Source organism: Dipodomys merriami, unplaced genomic scaffold (assembly GCF_024711535.1).
Source record: "Dipodomys merriami isolate MVZ:Mamm:240054 unplaced genomic scaffold, mDipMer1.0.p SCAF_15, whole genome shotgun sequence".
Lineage (NCBI taxonomy): Eukaryota > Metazoa > Chordata > Mammalia > Rodentia > Heteromyidae > Dipodomys > Dipodomys merriami.
In genome coordinates this window covers 14,669,230-14,696,839 of record NW_027202826.1, presented here as the reverse complement: position 1 = coordinate 14,696,839, position 27,610 = coordinate 14,669,230, and the positions used below count along the sequence as shown (strand labels likewise).

The 27,610-nt window shown below is 36.7% G+C and overlaps 1 protein-coding gene across 3 annotated transcripts in view; it reads right to left on the bottom strand.

The window, feature by feature from the left end:
* Grid2 (glutamate ionotropic receptor delta type subunit 2) overlaps window positions 1-27,610 on the bottom strand; it is a 1,042,163-nt gene that overhangs the window by 396,857 nt on the left and 617,696 nt on the right. For all 3 annotated transcript variants that reach the window (XM_070022289.1, XM_070022287.1, XM_070022288.1), the window contains 3 exons: window positions 16,180-16,233; window positions 10,252-10,425; window positions 5,358-5,519 (listed from right to left, as the gene is read on the bottom strand). In XM_070022289.1, coding sequence (XP_069878390.1) covers window positions 5,358-5,519; window positions 10,252-10,425; window positions 16,180-16,233 — 390 coding nt within the window. The remainder of the gene's footprint in view (window positions 1-5,357; window positions 5,520-10,251; window positions 10,426-16,179; window positions 16,234-27,610) is intronic.

The window sequence follows — 27,610 nt, the reverse complement described above, 5'->3', positions numbered from 1 at the left end:
GTTTTTAAGACATTTCATGGTCACTTGAGGCCTTGAACAAAGATCAGGAGCTTGAAAATAGTTTCCAAAACCCACATGGTCTTTCCCCTATCTCTCTTAGCTAATAAGGAACTAAGTCCTTCTCTTCTCTTCTTGCCATTGCTGGCCAGATGCTAATGTATGCAGAGGTTTTCCTCTAAGCCTTCAAATTCTCTTCATTTGTCATGCACTGTTTTTCCTTCCCTATTCCTAGAGTATTCTTGCCTTTCTGGATTCATGAATGCCTCTAAGTGCTTTCAATGATCTGTGTCACTCTTAGGTCTTTTTTTTTTCTTCTGGTCCTGGAGCTTGAACTCTGGGCCTGAGCACTGTCCCTGAGCTTCTTTTCCTCAAGGTTAGTGCTCTACCACTTGAGCCACAGTGCCATATCTGGTTTTTTTCTGAGTAGTTGATTAGAGATCAGAGTCTCATAGTCTTTCCTGCCCAGGCTGGTTTAGAACTGCAATCCTCAGATCTTAGCCTCCTGAGTAGCTAGGAGTACAGGTGTGAGTCACTGGCACCCAGCCTCTTAGGTCTTAATAGGATCTTTAGTCATATTTCAAGAGCAGTTGGTGTTCTCCTTTTGTTGAACTGATCACACTTGTGCCATTCACAGAATATGTTTTCTCTGATGTCAACATTTATCAAGATTGATAAATGTCAATGAATACCAATAATATATTGGTACTTAAAGATTTGGGTAAGTCTACAAACACACACATTTTCTATTTTTCAGTATTGAAAATAATTAACACAAGGATGTCACACAAATTGTTCAATTAGACTAATGTGAGAATATTTAAGGATCTATTGAATTTTAATTGGCTAGCTTGTATAGTCTACATAGAAAATGGCCCATGATTTCTTTTACATATACTCAGTCACAATTTTTATTTGGGGCAGTTGGTGGAAGAATATTCTGTCTAGAATGTAAAAAAATCCTTTTTTGTCTTTGGGTTATTCACAAAGTAAATCCTTTCTCTTTCCCCCTCCCCCCACCTCACTCAATCTCTTTTTTAGTCCCAATAATTATCTCCATGTGTTCTGGAAACACTGGAAAATTAATCAGCTTTTGTCACAGCATGCATGACTTCTTCTAGTAGCTGTGACAGCTAGTATGTTCCATCACCTGGAGCATCCTTTTACCAGTGCTTTGCATCTCCCATGACTGCTGCTTTTCAAGCTTCCATTAGAATGCTACGAGGTCCCTGTAAATGTTTCTAATGTGCTTTCAGTTTTATGTCAAATTCTACAGGAAACAGCTCTGAGATGGTGATGCACTTATATGCAAGGATGTTTACTTAAGGAGGTCTTAAGAGAGTAACAGATGAGGCATTTGGAGAAGACGTGAAAAGTGTGATATGAATGAAATAGCCACTTAGGCTATCCAGTGGGCAAGCCATCATTATTCCTATGTGAGGGAGGAGAGTTCTGCCATGATTGGTCATGGAGCCTGATGCTCCCTAGAAGCGAGTGAAGCAGCTCCCATCTACCCAGGGCAGTTCCTAAATGGAAACTCAGCTGTAGGTTAGGTAGCATGACCTGGTAGAAAATGCATGCCTCATTCACAAAGCAGGTAGGAGCATGTAACACCAAACATTACACCCTTCTAGGGTCCACAGAATCCTGTTTCAACCTTACTTAGTCCTTTTTGTTGAATCTGGCCTTAGATAACAATTTTCTGTGTGCTTATCAATATTCACTACCTATTTTTATATTTTTATATTTGTTACCTATTTTATATTTAAGTCCATAGAGATATTTGATATGTATCTGTAGAAAGGGTGATGAATGAATGAATGGATGGATGGATGGATGGATAGATGGATGAATGGATGGATAAAGTGCACTCCTGTAAATTGTTTCATTTATTAGGAATATCATCACTAAGACACAACGGGAAATTAGCAACTCTGTTAAAAAAAAAAAAAAACAACGAAGAGATAGGCCAGGCTACAAGTGCATCATGCTAATTTACTACCTGTGAGAAAGCTGGTAGTTCTGCACTGGGTAAAGTAATTTCTAAATGTTTCAGGCAAGTGCTTTCCAGTTGTGGCTCTCAGCATTGGATGTGGTGTTTGTCTGTCTTTGGAAATGCCTCCCTCTCTCATGCTCCCATAGCTGCCCAGCCTTTATTGATTTGACTCACTTAGCTTAAAAAAAAAACAAGTTTGAAAGCTTGCTCAAATTTAATCAATTTATTAAATTAGAAAACATAAAAAATCCTTCCTAAAATATATCTATGACAATTAAAGGTAGCTTTTGCAAAAAAAAAAAAAAGGCATAGGGAAATTTACATATGGCTTGTATAATACTAACACATAATTTCTATTCCCAGACTTTCTTAGTGAGTGTGTTTATATTAACCAAGGGATTTTCACTGGAGTGATTTTCACAATGAAAAGAGTAAGTGATATGGAACAAAGAACATGAGATTAAGAGCCAAGAAATTTGGCATTTAAAACTAATTATCTGTGTAACCCTCAGCAAATCATTTGATTTTTGAGAATTTGTTTCCTATACCTTAAAGTTAGCATAGTAATGTTAGACTAACACTATTACAATACCACACCATTCTAAAATAGTATGTTTTTAATAAAAACCAAAATTTTAAGCATAAAAATACCAAACTAGTGGGGTGCCTATGATTCACACCTGTACTCTTACCTTCTTATGAAGAAAAGATCTGAGGATCACAATGTAAAAACAGCCCATAAAGTAAAGTGTGTGAAAACTTTATCTCCAATTAACCAGCAAAAAGCCAGAGTGCATGTCACTCAAGTGGTAGAATATCAGCCTTGAGTGAAAAAGCTAACAGACAGTGCATAGGCCCTGAGTTCAAGCCAGAGTACCAGTGCACACACACAGACACAGACACAGACACAGACACAGACACACACACACACACACACACACACACACACACACACATAAATAGTAAAATAAACACAGGGTTTTTTATCATAAGATTTAAAAATACATTTTCAAATAAGACCCTTAATACATCTATTTTTAAAACATATTTTTTAAAAGATGTTTTAATGATTCTAATTTGAGATCTGAAATAGAATTTTCTGAAAATTTTAAAAGACAACTAGAATTGAAGACATAATGTTCATTTTATGTGAAGCTGACATAAATGTCATGTTCTTTCAATTTCGTATTAGCAATATGAATGCTAGCATCAAATTGGTAGACTCAAGTCAGCGTGGGTCTGCTGGGACCCACTAGTGAGATAGATCTTTACTCCAAGTGTCTAGGTGTATGTAGTGTCAACAGCTTCAACATCTGAATGTAATAACTCAAACACTATTTTGAAGATCAAGTTCACATGTGGATAAAAAGCAGCGATGTGTACATTGTTCAAACCTAGATTCTCCTTCATAGGGTTAACATAGTCCTTTGAAAAATGGTGTGATTTACAAAAAATATATAAATAATGCTCTCAAAATAAGATGGAATAGTTATGATGGTAATTCACTGTTTTGATTCTAAATTTTCTAACAGCAACATTTTCCTAGTGAATGGCTCTGTGAGGAACACCTACCTATGGTGTCTCTCTTTCTTCCCCGCTGTTATTCTCGGTAAGTGTCTCCTAAGCAACCTCCTAAGCCATTAGTCTCTTTGCTAGAAGGCTTCAGAAGAATACCCATATTTAGGATTCTGTGTCCTAGCCAAACCATGAATTAATAAATTGGCAGGATCAGAATCATGTTCAACAACCTCCCCTGGCTTCCTACCTGCCAGCATTCTGCACAGATAGACCTGGGAGGTTTTGGCAACACCTTGATTTCTATTTGATCTGCTCAGTTCTCAGCTGAAAGATGTTTCTCTGCCAATACACTCAATACAGTTTAATTCTCAAGTACTTGGCTGATAAGTGTCTGAATACTCATTAAAGTGATTCTTTTGCACAGAGCAAAGAGAACCAATAGAAACATCCAGGCGATTCTCCATATGACAGATTTCTTCTACTTTCTGGGTTTGGGTGGAGGCGTTGTTTTTGTTTTGTTTGTATATCTACTTCACTGCCAATGTTAAATTTTAGTGTTCTTTCTCTAACTTTTTAAAATAAATGCATACTTCAAATTACCAGATGTTTTGTCATTGTTGTTCCAGGAGAGAAAGATAAACATATTCAGAAAAGGAAAGGATGGATAAGATAAAGAAGATAAACTTCCCATGGCTGTCTTCTTTGTGTAAAGGGTATGGGAGTAATTTGTTTGTTTCATTAATCATTTCATTCTAAATCCAAGGAGCTGTGCAAGACAAACGGAAAATGTCAGCAAGGACGACATGACAAAGAGGTTAATAAACTGCAGAGCACTCATAGCACCGAGACGAGCGAAGCAACAAAAATGGCCTTGTGAGAATGGCGAAGGTAACTATGTCAATGCGGGTCACAGCGGGTAGGTAACCCCTGACAGTGAAGAAGAAAAATGCAATGCAATGCAGAACTAGATCCCCAGTGCTCTAACATATTAACTGTTCACTGCCATGTCTTCCTTACAAGGTAAAGGTGATCAATTGGGCACCCATGGCTCATGGCATAGCTATTCAGGAAGCTGAGAACTAGAGAGAACTCTGGTTTGAAGCCAGCCTAGGCAGAAAGGCCTGAGAAAACATCATCTCCTAAGTGACTAGTAAAAAGCACGGGTAGAGGACTGGCTCAAGCAGTAGAGCACCAACCATCCAAGCAAGCAAGCTGAGTGAGCATGCGTGCCCTGAGTCCAAACCCCTGCATGATCCCCCCTAAAAAAGTAAGTCACAATGTCTTACCATGTGTCATTTACAAGAAAACGACCAGGTAAGTCTATTAGGATATTTTTTCAGTTGATAGTACAGTTTTATAATAACAACAACTAAAAACAACTGTTGTATCTAAATCCTAATGGTACAATCATGGTATATAATATCTCAACCAGCCATTATTACTTGCATAAATTTCCTATGTAAAAAAATAAGGGCTCTTTGGGGCAATACACGGTTACAAAAATCCTGACATTTCTTTATATATATATATATATATATATATACATATATATTTATATATATGTATATATATGTGTGTGTGTATGTGTGTCTGTGTATATATATATAATTCCTTTATATATACATTTATAGATAGTATTTATATATGTATAGATGTAATATACATATATAATGGATACTATATTATATAGTATAGTATATGTATATATACATATTATTTTCTTTCTCATTTTGTGCTCTGAGATGCCTAAAATATTCTTCGTCAGAAGAAAGACCCTTTTACAAGCATGTCCAACACTGATTTGGGCATGCGCACTAGGATGAGTGAGGGGCTTGCGGGTATTTACCTTCTTGATGGTTTCTAGCATGGACCGCCCTCCCTGCCAGGGTTTCGAATTCTTCCTGATGCACGACAGACTCGCCATGCTGTGCCACTTCCGGTCCTCTAGCTTCTTATGAAAAGCATTAGCAAGCAGTAGCACCGTGTCATAAATGTACAGGTTTGAAATCTGAAAAGACAGTAGACAGTGATCATTAAAACCACCAATGCCAGACACCCAGGATAAGGAACCCTTCCTCTAAGCTGAGATCATGCACGTACCAGCCATGGCTGGTTTATTGGGTTATTCGTGAAGCAGGCTTCTTTTTACATTTCCCAAGAAATTTTGCCATTGAAAAAATGCAGTCTTGTCTGATTGTACGACTCAACTGTTTCCCCCTTACGCCTGGCTTACTCGGTTATGAAAGAGCAGCTACAAAGCGTAGCTTCACAGACGCAAAGCTGTAGAAATCATGGGCCCTTATTTCTATCTGAGGAGTAAAGGATCTAAGGGTTTAAGATTGCAAGGGTATGCTGAATAATACATTTTCTAAATATGCCAGATCTCTGCCTTTTAGTTATTCAGATGAGATCAACTAATCAACGTGCGATCAACTCCATCTCATATAGATGAGAGTTATAGGTTCGCAGAAAGAAGCAGAGTATGCATTTGGGTTTCTGCTCTTCTGTAATGCAGAAAGGAAAGGAAATCAAGTCATTCATAAATATTACAAGAGCAAGATATACAAAAATAACATAGGCATACACATTGATTATGAATCATGGATATGACAAATACCATGGACTTAAAATTTGTGAATGTGAATTTATAGCTACACTTTCTTCTCCTAAGATGTTATTATCTTTTTTCTATACAGACTAAAAAATTATAACAGAATCTTGCTAAGGTTAATCTAGTATTACAATTATGTCTTGCAAGAATCACTATTCATATTATCAATTAATTATAAAAAGTGCTTATTTTTCTGAGAAATTAGAATTTATTTAGAAAACATGAAGGTCAATCAAAGGTGTTAAATGTTACATTATTACTTCTTAGAGGAAAGTCCTGATAGAAAATAAATCTGAGAAATTAAGGGCATGATGGAAATTAATGTCTCCCCAGATCCTGAGTTCAAGCCCTAGTGCCAGTGTATGTACACACACACACATGCACACACACACACACACACACACACACACACACACACAGAGACATACACACACAAAGGGGCAATTTCATTTTAAACAAAAATTATCTATTTCTCTGGCTGTAACCAACACCAATGATTATTTGCTGAGCAAAAACATACACTGCTGCTAACGTCTAAAAGTCAGGGTCTTGTACAGATTCACCATGTTCTCTTGCTGCCCTGTGATAATGACTGTTCACTGACAGCACTGAACATCCAACAATCTTCAGCACATTGTCACTTGCCCTGAAACTCCCTCGGTCCTTATACTAATCATTAGCTGACACAGTTTCTAGGTTTTTTTCCACACCTCACTTTCTGCCTTCTGTCTTCTCAATTTTTCAATGTTTCTGTTAAAAGTGTAGTAACTAGCATGCTAGTGCAGATGTGGTGTGATTAGGAGATAATAATGAAAGAATTTGTATCCATCTCTTGATCTTAGCCAAAGGCTTCTAACATAAGAGTCAAAGATTGTATTTAAATAGTTTACAGGCTTGTACCATGATCATACTGAATTTGCTTTCAACAGTTTCAAACTACTGTCCAATCATGACTCTTCCAGCTAGACTTTGTGCAATTGTTTTTTTTTTTTTAAAAACATACTGTGTATGTGTGTATGTGTCTGTGTATGTGTGTGTATACATCTAATCTTGGGGTGTGAACCTAGATGCTTTCCTTAGGATTTCCACTCAAGGCTGGTGAGCTACAACTTGAACTAGACCTCCACTTTAGGCTTTTTGGTGGTGAATTGGAAATAAGAATCTCAAAAACTTCCCTGTGTGAAATTTGAACTGAGATCCTCATTTCTCAGCCTCTTGAGTAGCTAGAATTACAGGTGTGAGACATTGAACCTCAGCTTGAACCTGTAATTTTATCTCTGTACAATTTCAACTTTCAGATTTATTACTCAATATTTTTTTTTATCTTGAGGATGTGACAAATCATATGTTTTCTCTTGAGGCTTTGTGTTAGCTGTAAATCATCATTTTATCCATATTAATTCATGTAGTGATTTGAAAATAGTAACTTTGAGGTCAGAATCTTGTGGATGACCACAGAATCTCTTGCATTTCAAGAGTAAAGTATTTATCTGTGTAATTTGAATATTCAGTTGTTTCTTTTCCTTAGCATGAGTTTCACCAAGCAGTAAATATCTCAATTCCTTTATCATATATTGTAAAGGGCTTGTTCCTACCAAAGGGATCTTCTTTCCATTTTTTATTGTGAAACGTAAGTTCAATTAACAGTTTTGGGGCACTAATTGAAATTTATGAAGCTTGTCTTCAGCTCTTAATAAATCCCATTTCCCTTTCTACATACAACAAAATTGGTAACCACTCAAATAGCCCCACAACATTCTCTCTTTATATTGGTTAATTGGCTTTCTAGTTGTCTTAATATATCTAGAGTTCACTTGTTTTGAAATGTATAAGTGGTACATTTCTGAATTCTGAGGTAAAAAACCTCTTGGTGGTCATATTTGCCTGCACTGTTTCCGTAGGTCCCACATTACCAATCAGAGGTAATACTGATAGGAAAAAAATCACAAATGTTGCTTTCTCTTACTTCAGTGAGAAAGGATCTACATCAAGCATTCTGCTTTTAGCAGACCATTTTAAATTCAAGAGCCCTGCATTCACACCCTCATTTATATAAATCTTCACATAGAAAGGTGTCAGTTTTCCATTTATATATTAAATATTTAGCAAAATGTTATCACACATAAGAGTAAAGTTGATGTAACAAGTTCTCAAAGAAAAAAGGAGTTGTTCCATTTTCTTCCAACTGTGGGTTGGAGAAGAATAAGGTCTAAAGATATGAGTTAGGGGAGGGTATGCGTTATATAAATTTAAGATTTTGTAAATAAGTGAAATACCTGTTCCTTGGCGGACTGAAATGGAAGAAATACGCCATTGAGCAAATGTGCATTCAAAGATTTTTTAAAATTCTCTCTGATGCCAGTCATTAATTTCTTGTTTCTTCTTTCACTTCCTGCTACTTTCTTTGACAAGAACAGTTTTTAATATTTCATAATTTTCTAAATAAAAGTGCTTTCTGCTTTTCTTCACTTAGAATTCCATCATTTTCACATCAATTACATTCACAACCAGCTAATGTGCAAAGTGTCCATTATGATAAGCATGCCATTAAAAGTGGCACTAAAATTTGAACAGGTCTTTTTATGGCTCCAGGGTGGTTTACTTTGACAATTACCTTCTCACTTACATTCAAATTCACGAATAGTCACAGAGGCACAAAGCACAGAGGCAGGTGTGATGGACTTGTACAGGTTGAGATTTTATGATCCCAGCTCCTAAATGTAATCTATTTTAAGCTCACTTAAAATCCAGTGAGGAACTTCCGCTCCTTATAATGCTAAATGCTAGTACTCATTAAGAAATGGTTGGATAGGGCTGGAGTCATGGCTCAAGTGGTAGAGCTCCAGCCTAGTAAGAAGTTCTGAGCTTAAACCCCAGTACTGCTGATCATTTATTACACACACACACACACACACACACACACACACACACACACACACACACACACACACACACACACACACATACACACACACACCAGCTGGATAACCACAAATTCATTTAAGGATTCTCAAAGGTGACTAAAGAAGGAGAGATTATGGGATTCTTTTTCTAGAGAAGTATGAATTAATCTTCCCAAGGCTATATTATGTTCAAATTGTTCACACTGAACATTTCCTAAGTACTATTTCCCATAATATTTGAACATATAATTTATAGAATATATTGTTTTCCTTATTTTTAAAGCTGATGGTGACTGATGTCTTTGCAGATACTCAGTTATTGTTTTTAAGTACTCACCGATATGTTAACATTGTGTATAGTAGTAATCTAAGGAGCTGCTTCAGCACAAATCCCTACACTAGTAAGATGCAGTTTATCTGATTGATTCTTCCTTTTTTCTCTGGCTCTTCCTGGCTAGAGTCCTCTTTCTCATTCCTGCTGTTGGTACAATGCCTACTGTGTCTAAAACCCGCTGCAAATTGGCAGCTTGAAATCACCTGTGCAAAGAGGAAAAATCTGATGGGATTTTCCTTCAGAAAAAATATGCTCCAAGTGAGTATTTAAAGAGCCTTCTTATGAGTGAGCCTCAGGATTCGGTGTTTTTTCTCCACTTGCTGTTTAGAGATTTAACATCCAAATTCTCCATTGTTCTTTGACTGCTGAGATCCCAGTATATCCTACCCAGACTGCACATGACTAGACAATACTGAGCAGGCTTTGGAATTTTATATACATTTTGTGCTGAAAGTTTGTCACTATTTAAAAAAATACCCATCTACAGTTTCCATGGATTTCAAGAAATTCATTTTCAAAAGAATAAATGCCTGTGTCCTTTGTGCACGGCCAGGCAACCAGCTTAGTAGTTGTGGGGGTTAACCTTTGGAGTATAAATCGCAGACTCTACCTTGAGAAGTGCCAGGGATCTACTTGCTCCGAAGGAAATAGCCTTTGACGATTACATTTTTATTAAAGAAGGAGACATTTTTCTATAATAGGATCAAAGGAATAAAAGACCCAGCTTCTCAGCACTCTTTCCCTATCAAGCTTATTAAATTTGTGGAGGAGCAACATCGCTCTGAGATGACAACACATAATCCAGACCCCGGCGCAATCCTAAAAGATCTCTTCGAAAGTGGGCAATGATGCATTCTGGACAAAAAAAAAATGCCCCATAACCCAGATATACCTCCATATTCTGAGCAAAAGGGTCCTTTGGATCGCAGAGTGTTGAAGATATGCGATGGTTCCCACGGAAACAGCGCTGGCTTAAATTCTGGGGGATGGGAAAAGTCTGTCGAATAATCGTTAACCTTCCAATTGACCTTCTTACAAGTTCCTGTACATCCGCATCGTTTATTTCCTGTAAGATAAGTAGTAGCAGAAGAATTAGACATTCTTTAATTCAGCAACAGGGGGAAAAGAAGGCAAGTAGTTAGGTAGAAATGCAGTCTACAATACATTTGCTGAAGGCTCAGCACCTATCAAAGCAAAACAGCTCATGCTCATTAAAATGATCAAGGTATTTGTCATTACTTTCTGTGCTTTCAAAAATACAGATTCACGTCTAAATAAATTCTAGAGAATTTGATTTAAACACACTTTACTAATAGCAATAACCCTTGGTTATGTTCGATATATAATAGAAAATTACCAGGATGGGTGAAAACTTGAAATAGCTCATAAAACTGTGTTCAGTTATAACTCCTTATTCACTAGTGGATTTAAAGATATTTTGAGGATCTAGGGAGGTAGCTGCAATATGTGAGTAATTGTTCCTAGCAATGAAAAATGAGGCTTTTAAAGTGAGGTGATTACAGGGAGCAAGAGGAAATATTATTTTACTATTATCTTTAAGTAGTTGTACAAAGGAGTTTCAACTCAACTTGTGAATTCCCCTCAAAGAGGAAAACATTATAATATATTTTTCTTTATCATTATTAGAGTTCACTTCTATGTCTCTCTTGGTAAAGGATAGATAAAATAAATTTCTCATAGCTTGTGAATGTGTAAGGTGGTTTATCATTGTCCAGACATAAAGATGCAAAGTTCTGTTGGTGAATAAGACTGAGCCAGGCTTAATAAAGGGAGAAACAAGATAATTTCCCTGTGGTGGTGAGTGCATAATTCAAAAATGTAGTTCTTTCTCTCCTGTCCACATAACCCCATAGTTAAATATTCCCATTTGGCTTAATAACATATAAAGAAGTAACTGTATATTTTTCTTTTTCAAAGCTTTAAAATTCTTTTTTTTTATTGTGAAAATACCATACAGAGGGGTTACAATTACATGAGCAAGGTAATGAGTACATTTCTTATCAAGCATTGTTGCCTCCTCCTTTGTTTCCCCTTCCCACCCCTACCCTTCCGTCCCTTCACACCACCCTCCCCTTCACCAAAGTTGTAAAGTTCATTTTTTGACATAACGTCTTGTACATCTCATGGTTGCGATGGGTCCACCTGTATCCCAATTTGTTTTTTCCCTTCCCTTCCCCAAATTATACCAACACCAAATACAGTGAAAACAGGAGTTATACCATGGGAGAGGGACATACAAACAACAAAGAAATCATCTTATAAATATGTTAGAAACCATAGCAAGAAAGAAAAACTTTTTGAGTCCTTATCTTGGGGTTCATTTTGCCTAACATCAACTTATCTGACCGTTTCTGCTTGTCTCAGACATATATTAGTTATTGCAAATATAAATTCATCCTTTCTTTGTGATCTTTATGAAATATAGATTTTTCTGAAAATAAAATAACACCTGCCCATCACTAAATCCAGTGTAATATTAGAAATTTCTGGGTGATTAATTGTTAATGCACCATAAAAAATGTTTTTATCTCGGTTTAAAATACCGTCTTTTTCCTTTAGTCTGTGTCATTTCAATGGGCACCCAAGGCTCTGTCTGGCTTCTGCTTATAGATTCAACAGTGTCCTGGCAACTTCATTTTAATCTTTTCATTAGCTTGAAAATTTTAAACCTAATTGATGTTAATATCGCTATCCAATACGTTTTAATGTTTAAATTTTTTCATGTTGTATAATCAAGCAGTTTTATGTTTTTAATGAAAAGGTAGTAAAAATTGTACTATTTCCTTATAATGTATACATTATACAGTAGCACTTATTAGTTTTAAAACACAAAGATATATCCAAAATTTAAGTAGTACCAGCTTTATCTGTGCAATTCATGACAGACTATAAATCTGCACATTAGAAGAAAAAAATCTTTTAATGAACTACTACTATATATTTGGCAAAATTTTAACTGATTTGCCTATTGGGAAATGACACTAATCTATTCGTAGATTTTACTATTATCAGAAAAAAAAACTTCCAAAGGCATTGTACAAGAAGTTCATAATTCCTTACAGAAATTACTTTGGTTGGTATTCACAAATGTTGAAAACTATACAGATGCATTATTTCAATATTTAGCAATCTGATAATTCTGTAAAGAATGATTAAGTCATATCTCATGAGTCTTGAGTCATGCTTTCAAACACATGTAAAAGAGATGGTTACTTTTTATACTTTCCACAAGGTTTGAAGTTCTCAGTTGCCTACACCTAAGCAGATATGAAGAAATGCCAGTTTGAATTGAATAGGTTTCACCTATTTTATGTGTGAAGGAAAAAGAAATTAATTTTCTGGAAGAATCTGCCATCCTGAATGAAACCAACAGACAGTCTGTCTCAAAACTTTCACCTGCAATTTTAGTTTTGACACCTGATCTCAAAAAATCAGTGTGGTAGTGAGATGAAAACTTGATTGGGAACTCTTACATTTACAGAAATTTTACTTCTGCATCTCAAAAGGTCCATTTAAAGGGTGACAGAATCAATGTGTTACATAAACATAGGCAACTGATCACTTTATCTGGAAGAAAGATTATATTGAACTATAATTAAAAGTCCACAAGTAAAATTTTTAAATAAAAAACTATCATATTGTTCTCATGTTGTTTTTAAATGTTTCAGTGATAAGTTTTTTAATCTTATAAATAAGTAATCCACCAGGCAAATACTTTCTTGAGCCGGCAAATTTCCAAATATGCTAAATAACTTCTATAGAGATCCACAAAAATTTTCTGAGCTCTAAATAACTTAAAGAATCTGAATTGTAAAATTATTTCTTTGTATCCAGCGGCTCATACTTGTACTTCTAGCTACGCTAGAAGTTGAGATCTAGAGGATAAGGATACAAGGTCAGCCTAGGCAGAAAAGTTCACTCCATCTCCAAGATAACTAGCCAGTGTTCAGATCACCTGTTGTAATGTGTTATGGGTGAATTGGGGGCTGAGGGAGGACGGGATACTGAGGGGAGGATATACCTTCTGATCCTGAGAAGAGAAGAAGACCTAACTACATATAAAAACAGTACAATGAAAGCCACCAAGCAGTGTTTGAAAAAGGAGGAAAGATAGAAATATAAAGGAAGCCATGGAGTTGTTCAAGGTACACTGCATGGATGTATGGCATTATTACAACCAAGTATCTTTCTGTTACTAATCCCCCAAAAAGGAAGGAATTTAATATCAGATAAAAATAAGAATTGTAAAGATTCTTTAGTTTTAAAGAATGCAATCTACAAGCTAATTAAACCAAATACAAAAGCTAGTGGGATAACAGTCTCTCCTAAGATTGGAACAGAGGCAGAAAATAAAACAAAACAAAACCAACCCACAAATACAACCCATAGGGAGAATGACCAAAACAACAACCCAACACAAGACAAAGGCAATTGAAACTTTACAATGGAAAATTCTTTTTTAAATTCTATTCTTAGCACCTAAACATAAAAGTGGTATAATATTCAGAGAACTGTTTGTTTTCATTGAATCTTACTTTCCTAACAGAAAAAAATAGAAATGGAAAACACCTGATCTGAAAAGCTATCATGAAAGTTTGCTAAGCCTCTTTCCCTTTGGTCCTCCCTTCTGCCCTGATGGATACTTACTCATTGTAAATGGAGAATTAAGAGGTATGAGAAGCTAAGCATGGTAGCATATGCCTTGAATCTCAGTACCTGGGAGGCTCAGGCAAGATGATTTTTTTTTGAGTTTGAGTCCAGCCTGTGTTACATCATGAGATCTTGTCTTAAAAACAATATTAACAAAATTAGAAGAAATCAGACCCTCACTAAAACAGATCTTATAAATGTACACATTGCCTGTGGAAATCTCAGAAAAAAATGCATCTCAGTTTGACAGGAGAATTACACTGACTAAGAGATATAAATTTTGGCTGAGCAAAAACAGACTTGTAAGATGTTTCTGGCATCTTTACCCTGAGCTAAAATGCTTCACTATCAGTGCAGGGGTAAGTAGGAAAAACAACTGGAAACGGAATTATTTTAACATCTCTGCATAAGGAGAAGAAAATCATTCATCCTCTGAAGACCTCACCCCTCAGTGTTCCTGGAATAACTTAGCACTCAGCACTAAAGATAGAAAGTGCTACCCGAGTTTTAATAGGAAATGATCTTCCCGTGATACATTCATTGAGTCATTTGTACAATTGACTAAGACCTCATTCAATTTTTATTATTAATCTGTAAAATAAATATTATACAAATCAATCTACCAAGGCATAGGAAAATTGTAGCTTGATAAATTTTATACTCAGGATTTAATCTATTTTGCTGACTTGCAAAATCAGAATTCTTACCTCAAACACACTTTTATTCCTAAAATTTTTCTAATTTTCTGAAAGTCCATACTAAGTCCATAAGTAAATAATCCATTGTCCTTTTTTAAATTTTGTTGGTCATGGGGCTTGAACTCAGGGCCTGGGAGCTATCTCTGAGCTTTTTCTGCTCAGGGCTAGTGCTCTACCACTTTGGAGAAAAGATTTCTCACAGACTTCACTGCCTGGGTTGGCTTTGGACCATGATCCTCAGATCTCAGCCTCCTGGGTAGCTAGGATTATAGATGTGAGCCACTGGTGTACTTCAATACATTATCTTTATTTGTAAATCATATATATGTCTGAATCTACATCTGATTGAGGGGGAAAAATCACAGTATTTGATTTGATCATATAATTTGCCAAGGACTGGTCTGTTCATAGTTCTTAGTGATCTTGACTAATAAGTACTTACTATATAGAGCTCTCAGGGATTGTAATATCTATCTATCTATCTACCTATATATATACACAAATACATTGTAATGTACGTACTATATAACATATGTAATACATATAATGTATATATTACCTATATGTATAATATATACAGATATACAGATATTACAAATAGATATTATACAGATATATACTGTATATAGTATGTTATATTGTATATAGTATGTGTGTGTGTATATGTGTGTGTGAGAGAGAGCGAGAATTAGGACTTGAACTCAGGGCCTGCTCTCTGTTGCTTAGCTTTCTCATTCAGTTAGTGCTTTGCCACTTTAGCCACAGCTCCACTTTCGGCTTTCTGCTGGTTAATTAGAGATAAGAGTCCCTCAGATTTGTCTGCCAAGGCTGGCTTTGAACTTTGAGTCTCAGATCTTAGCCTCCTGAGTAGCTTTCAGGCATCAACCACTCTCATTCATCTGTAATAGATGTTTAATCTTATATATTATCTTAAAAAATAAGCCTTTTGCAAGGAATTTGACAAGTGTGTGGACTTTAAAACAGTTGTATTTCTTTCTGTAAATGGAAAAAAAATACGCTGTTCTCTGTTGATTCATATTCATATGCAGAACTATTCAATCCTCATGCAAAGAGGTGGATATGAAAGTTTAAAAAAATGACATTAAAATATAAATGGGAATACAGGCTCTCCCCTGAGGAGAATTCACTTCCCTTACAAAGAGGAACTGTACTTTTCATGAAGATGATCTTTCTAAGCAGGTAGTATGTGCCAACAGGAAAAGCTAAAAGATACTCAGTGGGGAAGACTTTCTCCATTTATATTATTCATATAAAGACTTTTATCATTTTTTAAATCCTCATTCTATTTTTGTTTAACAGCATTCACTCAGAAAGCTGAAAGTTTACTTCAGATTCTGTCTCCATAGCAATTCAAGGCCGTAGGAAATGCTGAGAGCAGCTACCTTCCCAATAGCAGGATGGAGATGACAGTAAAGGTAACGAGACTTTACCTCATTTATAATGATCCAGTGACAGTCGAAAGCAACCAAATTAGTCTCCACAACCTGGAATAGAAAACAAATCAGCCATCAGCACTGATCACATAAAACAAACCAAACAAACTAAACAGGCTTTTTGTAAATGGACGAAAACGAGTCACATTATAGGAGTTTAGATTTATTCAAAGATAAAAAACCTTTAGCAAAATGCATAGAAACATGTGTTTGATATGTAGATGCACTGTCGATGTGCTAAATCAAAGCATCCTTCATCAAAAACTTGAAACATAGAAATATAAACAATACTGTTTTGTGGTTTAACAGAGAGTGGAGTTCAAATGTTCACCTTTCCATTCCAAATAATCTTTGGTAGATTTTTAATAAACACCTAATAAATACATAAGTGTATATCCTTCTATAATTTGACTCAACTTGATTTTGTAGCCTCTGTTACTGTTATGTTCCTCCGTATCTTCTTGCTATCACCTTTGTGTAAGTGAGCAGCTCCCTGTTTTCCTGAAATCATTATAGATTTGAATAGATTTAATTCTGAACTTATCTGGTTGTAACCTACTAAAAGCAATTTCTATTAGGTTAGCACTGAGACTTGGGTAGGGAGTTTTACTAGCTTTCAGACTGCTAATAAGGTAAAAAGAAACAAATTTTACATAAAAGGAAAAGGCAAACAATAAATGGGAAGCAATTTTGGTTGACTAACTTTGGATATTTATTCTAATTTTTTTTGGCTTATGTTAAAAATGAGAGCTCTGTGTATTTATAAACACATGCATTTGTGTGTGTGTGTGAGAGAGAGAGAAAGAGAGAGAGAGAGAGAGAGAGAGAGAGAGAGAGAGAGAGAGAGAGAATGGGAATGAGGGAGAATAGGAGAGAAAATAGCTTTAATATCAAAGCTTCTATCAATTCTTATCATATACACCCTAGACATATTCTTACGTTTCATATAATGAACAAATAATAAATGAAACTTCATGAAGTTATTCTTTAATTTCTAGAAATAATACTTAAGATATGATTTTTTCAAGTATGAAAGTGCTTTCTAATAATGAGCAAAGAGCTATTATAAAGCATGATCACACTTTGCACTTCTTCTTTGTCCCACTGAGAATTACTTGAAAGATGAATTTTAATCACACAAAATGTAACTTAATACAAATTTGTTATGTGATTTGATGTTTTCCAAAATTTATATTGTTATTTGAAGAAACTTTGTTTTCAAATTTTGGATGAATTTTGTATATTTTCTCTCTGTTCACTCTTTCTCTCTATGTATGTTATCTATAAACATACATCTATGTAGCCACATATATATATACACACATACACATACATATGTATATACATGTGAATGTGTATATATATCATATATGTATAAATGTATATGTATATAACATCTTAGTCTCCATGATCTTGCTAAGGTGTGTAGACAATGCATTATCTGAGAAGCATTATCTGTATTTATCATTATTGTTATTATCATTTTTAAATACAGCATGTTCAATTTATTAATAGAAAATATGACTCATAGCAATTTGTTTTAGCTAAAGAAGCAACACTTTTTAGTTTATTTCAATATTAGTAAACTTTCTAAGTTTCTGATTACTTTCTCTAATAGTTGTAGAGACATGTCATCAATAATTTATTAACAATGGAAAGTATTAGATAGTAAGTGAAAACTCCATTTGAATTTTTGAAGAGTCTTAGTCAAAGATTAAGATACAATATATAAAAAGTAAGTTTTGGGTGTCTCATACCTGAAACCCTAACTACTCAAAAGGCTGAAATATGAGAATTTTGTTTTGAAGCCAGTCCAGGCAGGAAAGTGTGAGACTTATCTTCATTAACCCTCAAAAAGCCAGATGTGAATGGGGTTGGGAAGGTGGCTCAGTGGTAGAGCGTTTGCCTTGCATGCATGAGGCCCTGGGTTCAATTCCTCAGCACCACATAAGAAAAAAGAAAAAAGCCAGAAGTGGCGCTGTGGCTCAAGTGGTAGAGCGTTAGACTTGAGCTGAAGAGCTGAGGGACGGCGCCCAGGCCCAGAGTTCAAGCCCCACTACCGGACACCCCCCCTCAAAAAAAAATCCAGATGTGAATGTATGGTTCAGTTAGCCAAGCTTGCACATAAAAGGTGAGGGAGAGTGTCCAGGGAGAGTGTTCAAGCCTCATACCACCTCCAAAGAAGTAAGGAAAAAAGAAAAGGATAGGAGAAAGGGAGAAAGGGAGGAAACAAGGGAGGAAGGAAGGAGGGAGGGAAGGAAGGAGGGAAAGAAGGAAGGAGGGACAAAAGTAAGCCTTTAGATAAATGGAGAAGCAAATATACCAATGAGAGGGAAAATGCTACGAGCAAAATGTAGATACAAGAATAGTTTATCAATGTGCAAGACACTATGTCGAAAAACAAACTTTACAATTTAGGCAGGGGTGGCGGTGGCTATGTGGGGGTTGGGGGTGGGAGGGTGTAGTTGAGGAGGTGGGAGGGATGGGATGGTAGGGGAAAAACAAAAGAGGAGGCAACATTGATGGATAAAAAATAGTTGGTGGGAGTGTAAACTTGTTCAACCACTTTGGAAAGCAGTATGGACGTTCCTCAAAGACTCCACATAGAGCTCCCCTCTGACCCAGCAATTGCACTATTGGGCATTTACCCAAATGATCACAAACAAGACCATACTAAAGCTACCAGCACAACTATGTTTATTGCAACATTATTTACCATAGCTAAGATATGGAACCAACCCAGATGTCCCTCAGTAGATGAATGGATCAAGAAAATGTGGTATATATACACAATGGAATTCTATGCCTCCTTCAGGAAGAATGACATTGCCCCATTTCGTAGGAAATGGAAAGACTTGGAAAAAATTATATAAAGTGAAGTAAGCCAGGCCCAAAGAAACATAGGTCCATGGTTTCCCTTATTTGCAATTACTAGTATATGTCTAAGACAAGCAGAAACGGTCAGATAAGTTTATGTTAGGCAAAATGAACCCCAAGATAAAGATTCAAATGTGTTTTTTTTCTTGTGATTGTTTCTAACACATTTATAAGATGATTTCTTTGTCGCTTTGTATGTCCCTCCCCCTGTTTTCACTGTATTGGATGTTGGTATACTTTGTGGAGGGGAAAGGAAAAAACAAATTGTTTAAATAGGGATACAGGTGGACCCATTGCAACAATGAGATATACATGTCATTATGTGAAAAAACGAACTTTACAACTTTGGGGGGGTGGATGGAAAGGGATGGGGAGGGGAAAACAAAGGAGGAGGCAACAATGCTCAATAAGAAATGTACTCATTACCTTGCTCATGTAACTGTAACCACTCTGTACAGTATTTTCACAATAAAAAACTTATTTTAAAAAAGAATAGTTTAGCAAGAAAGAGACACAAAATCCAGAATGAATAGATTGAAAGCATTTATAAAACAGTACTAGAAGTAGAGAAAAGATATGACATAATTTTAATCAACTTGTCCTTATTTAGATAATCTGTGCCACGAGGGAAGATTAAGCCAATGTAAGCTATGAGAGTTCTACATTATGTTTATAAACTGTTGAGTAATTGATGTTGTAGGGATGTGCTAAGAACTGGCAGACGATAACATCCTGGTAATTTGTCTCCACAGTACCAGCCTTCCTTCCCACTGTGGTTTGAAATAAACTTCCAGGAGAGTGCCCGATACAGCACTGGGACACAAGTGAATGGGTCTCAATCTGGTATTACAGCAAAGAAGGAAGGCAGCTAGCTATCTTATCAAAGGCGATTATATCACCCTGCTTGGTGCGTGGTCAGCAGACAAACGATTTCTCCTTCCAGTCTTTGGTTTCATTCAACAGTATTACAAATGCAAGACATTTTAGCAGTGTAAGTTTGAAACAAGAAAAAAAAACTATTCACACTTTTTTGAGCATAAACAAAGCCTTTATCTTCACACCCTACGTGGGGAGCTCTTCATCATAGGTGGGCACCAGGTGTGTAAGACCCCTGGGTGTGAGTCAACTGGAATTCACCCTTGTGTCTCCATGTGCATTTCTTTTTTTTTTTTTAATTGTGAAAATACCGTACAGACAGGTTACACTTACATGGGCAAGATAATGAGTACATTTCTTATCAAGCATTGTAGCCTCCTCCTTTGTTTCCCCTTCCTATCCCAACCTCCCCCCCACCCAATCCCTCCCCCCCCCCGCACCAAAGTTGTAAAGTTTGTTTTCGACATAATGACTTGTACATCTCATTGTTGCAATGGGTCCACCTGTATCCCTATTTAAACGATTTGTTTTTCCCCTTCCCCTCCACAAATTATACCGACATCAAATACAGTGAAAGCAGGGGTTATACTGTGGGGGAGGGACATATAAAACAACAAAGAAATCATCTTATAAATGTGTTAGAAACAATCGCATGAAAGAAAAAGAACATTTGAATACATATCTTAGGGTTCATTTCCCTAACATCACCTTATCTGACCTTTTCTGCTTGACTCAGACATATACTAGATATTGCATTTCAAGGGTCTTTCAGATCTTTCATTCTGCTTAAATTTAGACTCTCCAATCTCCTACTGAGGCTCTTCTGAGAGTCTCACTGTTGTCAACTCGTTAGTCCCAAAGTCGTTTTTAAATTTAACTTGCTAAGTGAAATAAAATATTCTGTCCCAAGGACAAGGGAAGGATGCAAAGTTTACTAGAAGAATTAGAAAGAAATAGAAATCGCATCATAGCATAAATCATGCCGTAGAAACTCCCAGATGATCCCACTTCTCCCGGGACGCCAGCTGGTCCAGCTTCCCCATCATGTGCTGCAGGTAGACCTGCCACCTGTTGCTAGGCTCTAACCAATAGAATAAGAGCAGAAGTGACATCATTTTCAACCCTGACCAATGCCACCTCCTGTGTCCTGCCTCTGTTCTCTGTGCCTCGAAGCTCATTGTATTCTGACATAGCTGGTACAGCGGACTATCTCTGTATATTGGCATCTAGTTGACAAGGAATAAAGCTCTGGTGCACTGAGACATTACAGTTTGGTTATGTGGGGTGTGTGTGTGTGTGTGTGTGTGTGTGTGTGTGTGTGTGTGTGTGTGTGTGTGTGTGTGTGTGTGTGTGTACCACAGGAATTACACTTCTACTCCTGACATTTTGTTGGTTAATGGGAGATAAGAGTCATAGGCATCTTCGTACGTACCTAAGCTGTGGTTGAATCTTGGTCCTTAGATTTCAACCTCCTGAGAAGCTAGGATTACAGGTGTGAGCTACCAAAGACTATCTTGGTGATGCTTTCTTAAAAAAAATAGTCTATCTCAATTAATGCAAAGAAGTTTTACTAACATCTGCTTTGTAATCTCTGGTTTTAATGAATTTCAATAAACACACTCAATAGACTAACGTACTTCCGTGACTTTATATAAGCATGATTTCAAAATCGTTCTGGATTTGTTGGCTCTATTAATGATGTTAAATATTCAAGACTTTTTTGCAAGCTCATTTTTCCCCCTTTGGGGAAAGAAATTAAGTGCTACAATGAAGTACTTAAGAATAAAAAGACAGATGTGTCATATTCCTTTAATTATCTAACAAAGTATGCACATGTGCACAACTAAAATATATATACTAGTTTAATACCGTGTTTTAAAGAATTGAAAGTTGATGCCTCCTCATCTTATCTGGGGAAATGTCCAGTGAAAGGGCAAGATAACTTCTTTGTTCTATGTTACCTTCTTCATGTATAAATAAACTGGCAAGAGTTCTCCAGATTTTTGGAATTCACAGTTATTGAAAGTTACCAATGTTAATAGCCACTAATTAAAAGATAACTGAGCTGGGTGCCAATTGCTCATGCTTATAATCCTACTTAGGAGGCTGGGATCTGAGGACCCTGGTTTACAGCCAGCCTGAGCAGAAAAGACTGTGAGACTCTTATCTCTGATTAAACACCAAATAGCTCCAGACATGGAGCTATGGTTCAAGTGGTAGAGCCCTACCTCTGAGTGATAAAAAACGCTCAGGGACAATGCCCAGGCCCTTACTTCAAGCCCTAGGAGTAGTACGCATGTACGGACACACACACACACACACACACACACACACACACACAGAAGATAACTGATATTAGTCATGGAAGAATATTTGGAATGAGGCATGAAGTTCAGTGGCTTACTCCTGTGAACCCTTCTGACTTTTAGTTAGTTCACTTAGTATAGATATATTAGGAGAAGCCTCCTAATATAGATGTGCATATATTATAAATGTAGGCATTTCCAGAAATGTTAAAACATATACTAGAATTAAAAGAAATGTGAATAAGGAGTGAAAATTTTGCTTAGTCTTCTCACATATTATCAAACTGAGTTAATATATAATTAGACAATATAGGAAAAGAAATTCTGAGCTCAAGCCAGGCTCACATCTGTAATCCTAGCTATTCAGGAGGCTGAGATCTGAAGATTGAGGTTCAAAGCCAGCCCAGGCAGAAAAGTCCATGATACTCATATTTTCAATTAACTACTAGAAAACCAGATAGAGCACTGGCTTTGAGCAAATGATCTCAGGGCCAGCACCTGAATTTAAGCCCCATAACTGACCCAAAAAATGGGGAAAAATAAATTCTGAGCATTTAGTGTGGATTATAAAACTCAACTAACTACTGTCCAAATTGATTCACTTGATTACTTAAATAATTTTAACCATATTAATCTTTTTCTGCTGAATAGCATTTAATTCTAAGTAATAATATGCCAAACTATAGCATTACCAACTTGAAGGACCAAATTCTGGATTTTAGGCTATTTTAAGGCATCCTAGAAATTTGGGAGTCTATTTTCATGTTCACAGTTACATTAGAATTCAAATAGGGCAAATTATTTAGTTTTCCCACTTTTCTTTCTTGAATAGCACATCTCCTATTTTATTCATATTCAAATGTTTAAAATAAAAGGATTAAGAACTTGAGTAGAAATGTTCCTCTTCCATTCCCCTCTCCCCCCCTCTCTCCCCCCCCCCACAGGAACTTACATTCAATTATATCACTGGTAATGTAGTTGCTTGGTGTCTTTGTGTGGATTCCTAAGAATGTTTTGCAAGTTAGTAAACACTAGTTCTGTTCTTTAAAAAGTCCATGCTTTAAAAATAAAAATTTCATGAAGTCTTTATCAAAATGCACGATGAAAGGGTCTAAAATAAGATGTTGCCATATTGAAAAAAAAAGGAGAACTGACAAAGAGATCATAATATATTTTGGGTCCCAAAAGAAAAGAGTAAGATAGTTGGATACTGGTGTCTCATGCCTACAATTCTAACTACTTAGGAGGCTGAGCTCAGAGATTGTGGGTCAAAGCCAGCCTGGGTAGGAAAGCCTGTGAGATTCTTATCTCCAGTAAACTACCAAAAAAAAAAATACTGAAAGTAGAGCTGAGGCTCAAGTAATAGAGTGCTAGTATTAAGCACAAAAGCTTGAGTACAATACCTAGACCCTGAGTTCAAGCCCCAGGACTGGCACAAAAAACAAAAAGAGAAAAGCAAGAAAGCAAGCAAACGAGTGAGCGAGAGAGAGAGAGAGAGAGAGAGAGAGAGAGAGAGAGAGAGAGAGAGAGAGACAGACAGACAGACAGACAGACAGACAGACAGACAGACAGACAGACAGACAGACAGACAGAGACAGACAGAGACAGAGACAGAGACAGAGAGGAAGGAAGGAAGGAAGGAAGGAAGGAAGGAAGGAAGGAAGGAAGGAAGAAAGGAAGGAAGGAAGGAAGGAAGGAAGGAAGGAAGGAAGGAAGGAAGGAAGGAAGGAAGGAAGGAGGGAGGGAAGGAGGGAAAGAGAGAAAGGAACAAGTCCATAAAGGAAAAACAAAAACAAACAAACAAAAAATAGTAACGAAATCCCAATCACCTGGAAACTCTACTATGAAAATAAGAACAAGGGTTTCTCCTTGGTAATTTCTTTCTTCTCTCTCTTTTGCTCCATCATTTTCTTCTATCATTAAACAAAGATGCATTCATAGTGCATAAAGCATGCGAAGTGCGTGCTCTGTGATTAGAAGAACTCAAACTATCCCACCTACCAAGAAGCTGAGCTTACTTTAAGAGAATTTAGCAAAAAGAGGTGGGGGGTGGGGATCAAGTCCTGTCAGGAAGACAACTGATGAGCAAGGGCAGGCCATCTGTCACTGGCAGGAACTTTGGAACTTGTGACTCTTTAGAAAAGCCCAATGATTTATCACCCAGCCTTCCATCATTCATCCTCAAATCTTTAGATGTGCTAAATATAGGACAATGAGAGGCAAAGAAATCAGCCACACCGCCAGAGCCTCTATCTCACTGGCATTTAATGCAGAACAGTTACACAAATACAGAGAACGATTTCAGCATCGACTAAACCATAAAAGCGACATGCTGTTCCAACGTTTATTCTAGAACAAGTGGCCAGAGAAATACCGAAGAGCTTCTGGCTCCTCATGTACAGCAATAGCATTGCTTACATCCACGGCACGCTGCTGCATATCCTCTGTCAGCATAGACTTAGAGATGACAGGATAAACCGGAGGGCCTCTCACCTGCAATCCTAGCGAATTAGGATTGTGTGGATTCCGTGTGTGAATCCCAAATCCATCCAGCAGATGGCGTCGTCAGATACTGGGCAGCAGGGGAAGGGGCTGCATTGGGAATGACTGTCTTGTTTGCATTTTCTCTTGAGCTCAGCAGGGTCCCCACCCAACGCTCTTCTACCTGCCAACTCACTCTTGTGCTTTTGCTTTAGAATCTCTGCTCTGATCTTCCAGCTGGAAGAGCGCAGATACACTTGCATCCAAATCCTCTTGCCATTACTGCCAAAGTTATTTCATAAACGGATATGCTAGATTTATTGTTACTGCTGTGCAGTTGGGTCTTCCCACAGCCCTGGGAGATGGAATTATGCCACACCGAGAGCTGGCCAGCTCCATGCTACCCGTGATGGTTCTTAAAGTGTAAGAACAGGCACCCATGCATGCGTATAGGGACTCCGCGTTCATCATGTGGTAAAGACCAAACTTCTGTGCCTTGCATCAATCGAAAAAGACGGAACAACGATTAAAAAGGAAATTAGTAATTTCAACACTTTTCCTGATTAGGATAAAAATAAATATTTGTCAATTATTACTAGTGTAATGAAGCACTGTTTTTAGTTCTTGGTTCGTTTCAGCTGGCACAGTGGTGTTTTTGTAGGTTGGATGGTTTGTTTGCTTCAGATCCTTGCCATGATGACAAAACAAATATTATGCCAAAACCCATCTTACAAGTATTATGCTTTGGAAAGACAACTTTGGCCACAATTAGGAAATGGCACTATAGTATTTTATTTATTAATTAATATCCCACTGACCCTGAGCAGAATGAATTAATTGTTCAGTATGACTCACAAAAAAATACATCTTTGACTGGATTTTAATCAGGGCTTAAAATAAAGGTTTGAGGGTGTATTTTAGGCTTTGTGAAGAAAAACATTTTTATCCTGAGGAAAAAAAATGGCAAAAGTGTTTTTCAAAGAATAGTCTGTTGATCATGTTTAAGAATAGTTCACCCCCTAAACAATTATGTGAAGGAGGATTACCTATATATCATTAATTCTCGTAACTTCTTTAGATGAAAAACCTGAGGACAGAAAGGTTCAGAAACCCTCAAATGATAAAGCTAAATAGGACTGGGAGAATCAGTAATGAGCAGAGATATTTATCTATAAGAATGTGTTCACAGCCCTGTTTCTCAAAGTTTCAGAAATCATTATGCATCTTTCAAAATTAGAGTAACTGCAGAAAAACAGACAATTTCAGAACAATTTGTGGGGTGCACAATAACTTAGGGGCGTCTTATGTGCCATGGAAGAATTTGAAAAACTGAAGGCTATTTCATGTACGGTTCTACTTCATGAACATTTGGCCTTCAAGTAATGCATGGAAATATGCTTTGGGGGAGTGGCTCATACTTGTAATCCAGCCTGCTCAGGAGCCTGAGATCTGGGGAGTGTGGTTCAGAGCCAGACGAGATTCTCATTTCCAATTAACCAGAAAAAAAACCCCACAGAAATCGAGGTGTGGCTCAAGTGACAGAGCACCTGGCATGAACAAAATAGGGTGTGAATTCCTGAGTTTCTGACAAAGTACACACCTAAAATATAAAATAAATTGCTTTTCCCTTAGTGATATTCAAGCCTTATGTTCTTTTCTGAATGTGGTCAATTTACTACACTGATTATACTGACTCACATTTTTAGGTATTATACATGTATCTCCAATATTCAGCATATATATACATGTTTATATATGTATAATATATATATGTACTTATGTGAGTGGGTTTGTCTACCTGTTGCTTAATCATAGAACAATAATCTGTTCCTCTTCTTTCATCACAATCAAAATTCTAATGCTGCCCCAGGAGAAAGACTGGAATGTGTCTAGAGGAGAAATTGGACCTTAGTTCTTAGGTACTGTGCCAGTAAGGCAATTAAGCATCTAGTTTCTGTAGTTAGGCAGCTAATTGGTTTACTACTGTTCTTATAGTAATGACAGGCTTTACACAGCTTGGATGTACCTATGATATAAATAACTCATTATTCATGAAGCCACAATGAAGGCTGGGTTATCATTCATCAACAAACATTGCTAGCTCATTATTTATAGGATCTTTAGACTTTTCCAATATTACACAGGAATTTGCTTTGTAGTTGTTTCAAGCATGACACAGTGGTTAGTAATTTTAGGGTCCAAACACTCACTACAAAGATTTAAGTTACTCAAGAGGATTTTGTATTAGTTTTGATGTATACCAAGTATTTAAATAGGGGGACAAGAGAGAGAAATACAAAATATGGGATTCCCTGGCCTTAATCCTAAACCACAGTGTTTGTCATTCTCAGTGTATTTATGCTCATTGGAAAAATGGCTCCAGTGTCAAGATCTTCAAGCTTTCTGGGATTTCTAAATGTCTTCAGCAATTTCTTCCATATAAAAGCGTCCTGGTGGCCTACTGTAAGAAATGTTTTTAAGGGTGTTGGAGTTGACAGTTATGGATAATTTCTAGAATCCCAAGCAATTGACTCTCCCATCTGTGCTATTTCACTATGGGGAAATACAAACTACCTTTCCTTACCATTGACAAATCACCGGATGGTGTCAGCACTGTGTTTAGTAACAAAATGTCAGTTGAAACTCAGGCGCCAACTGCTAACTGCTCAAACAAAATGTCATTTGCAGAACAGGATCGCAGCATCTGACAAAAGAAGCCGTGCCATGATCATGCAGGCAAACATATTCAAAATCGTCAGATAGGTGGTAGTGAGCATAAGCATCCTGTTTGAAAATTTTACATGCATGCTTTCTCTGTCACTCCGCATTTATAGTGTATACTTTCTATTAAAAAAACACTAGGATCACCCTGATTGTCATTTATATCT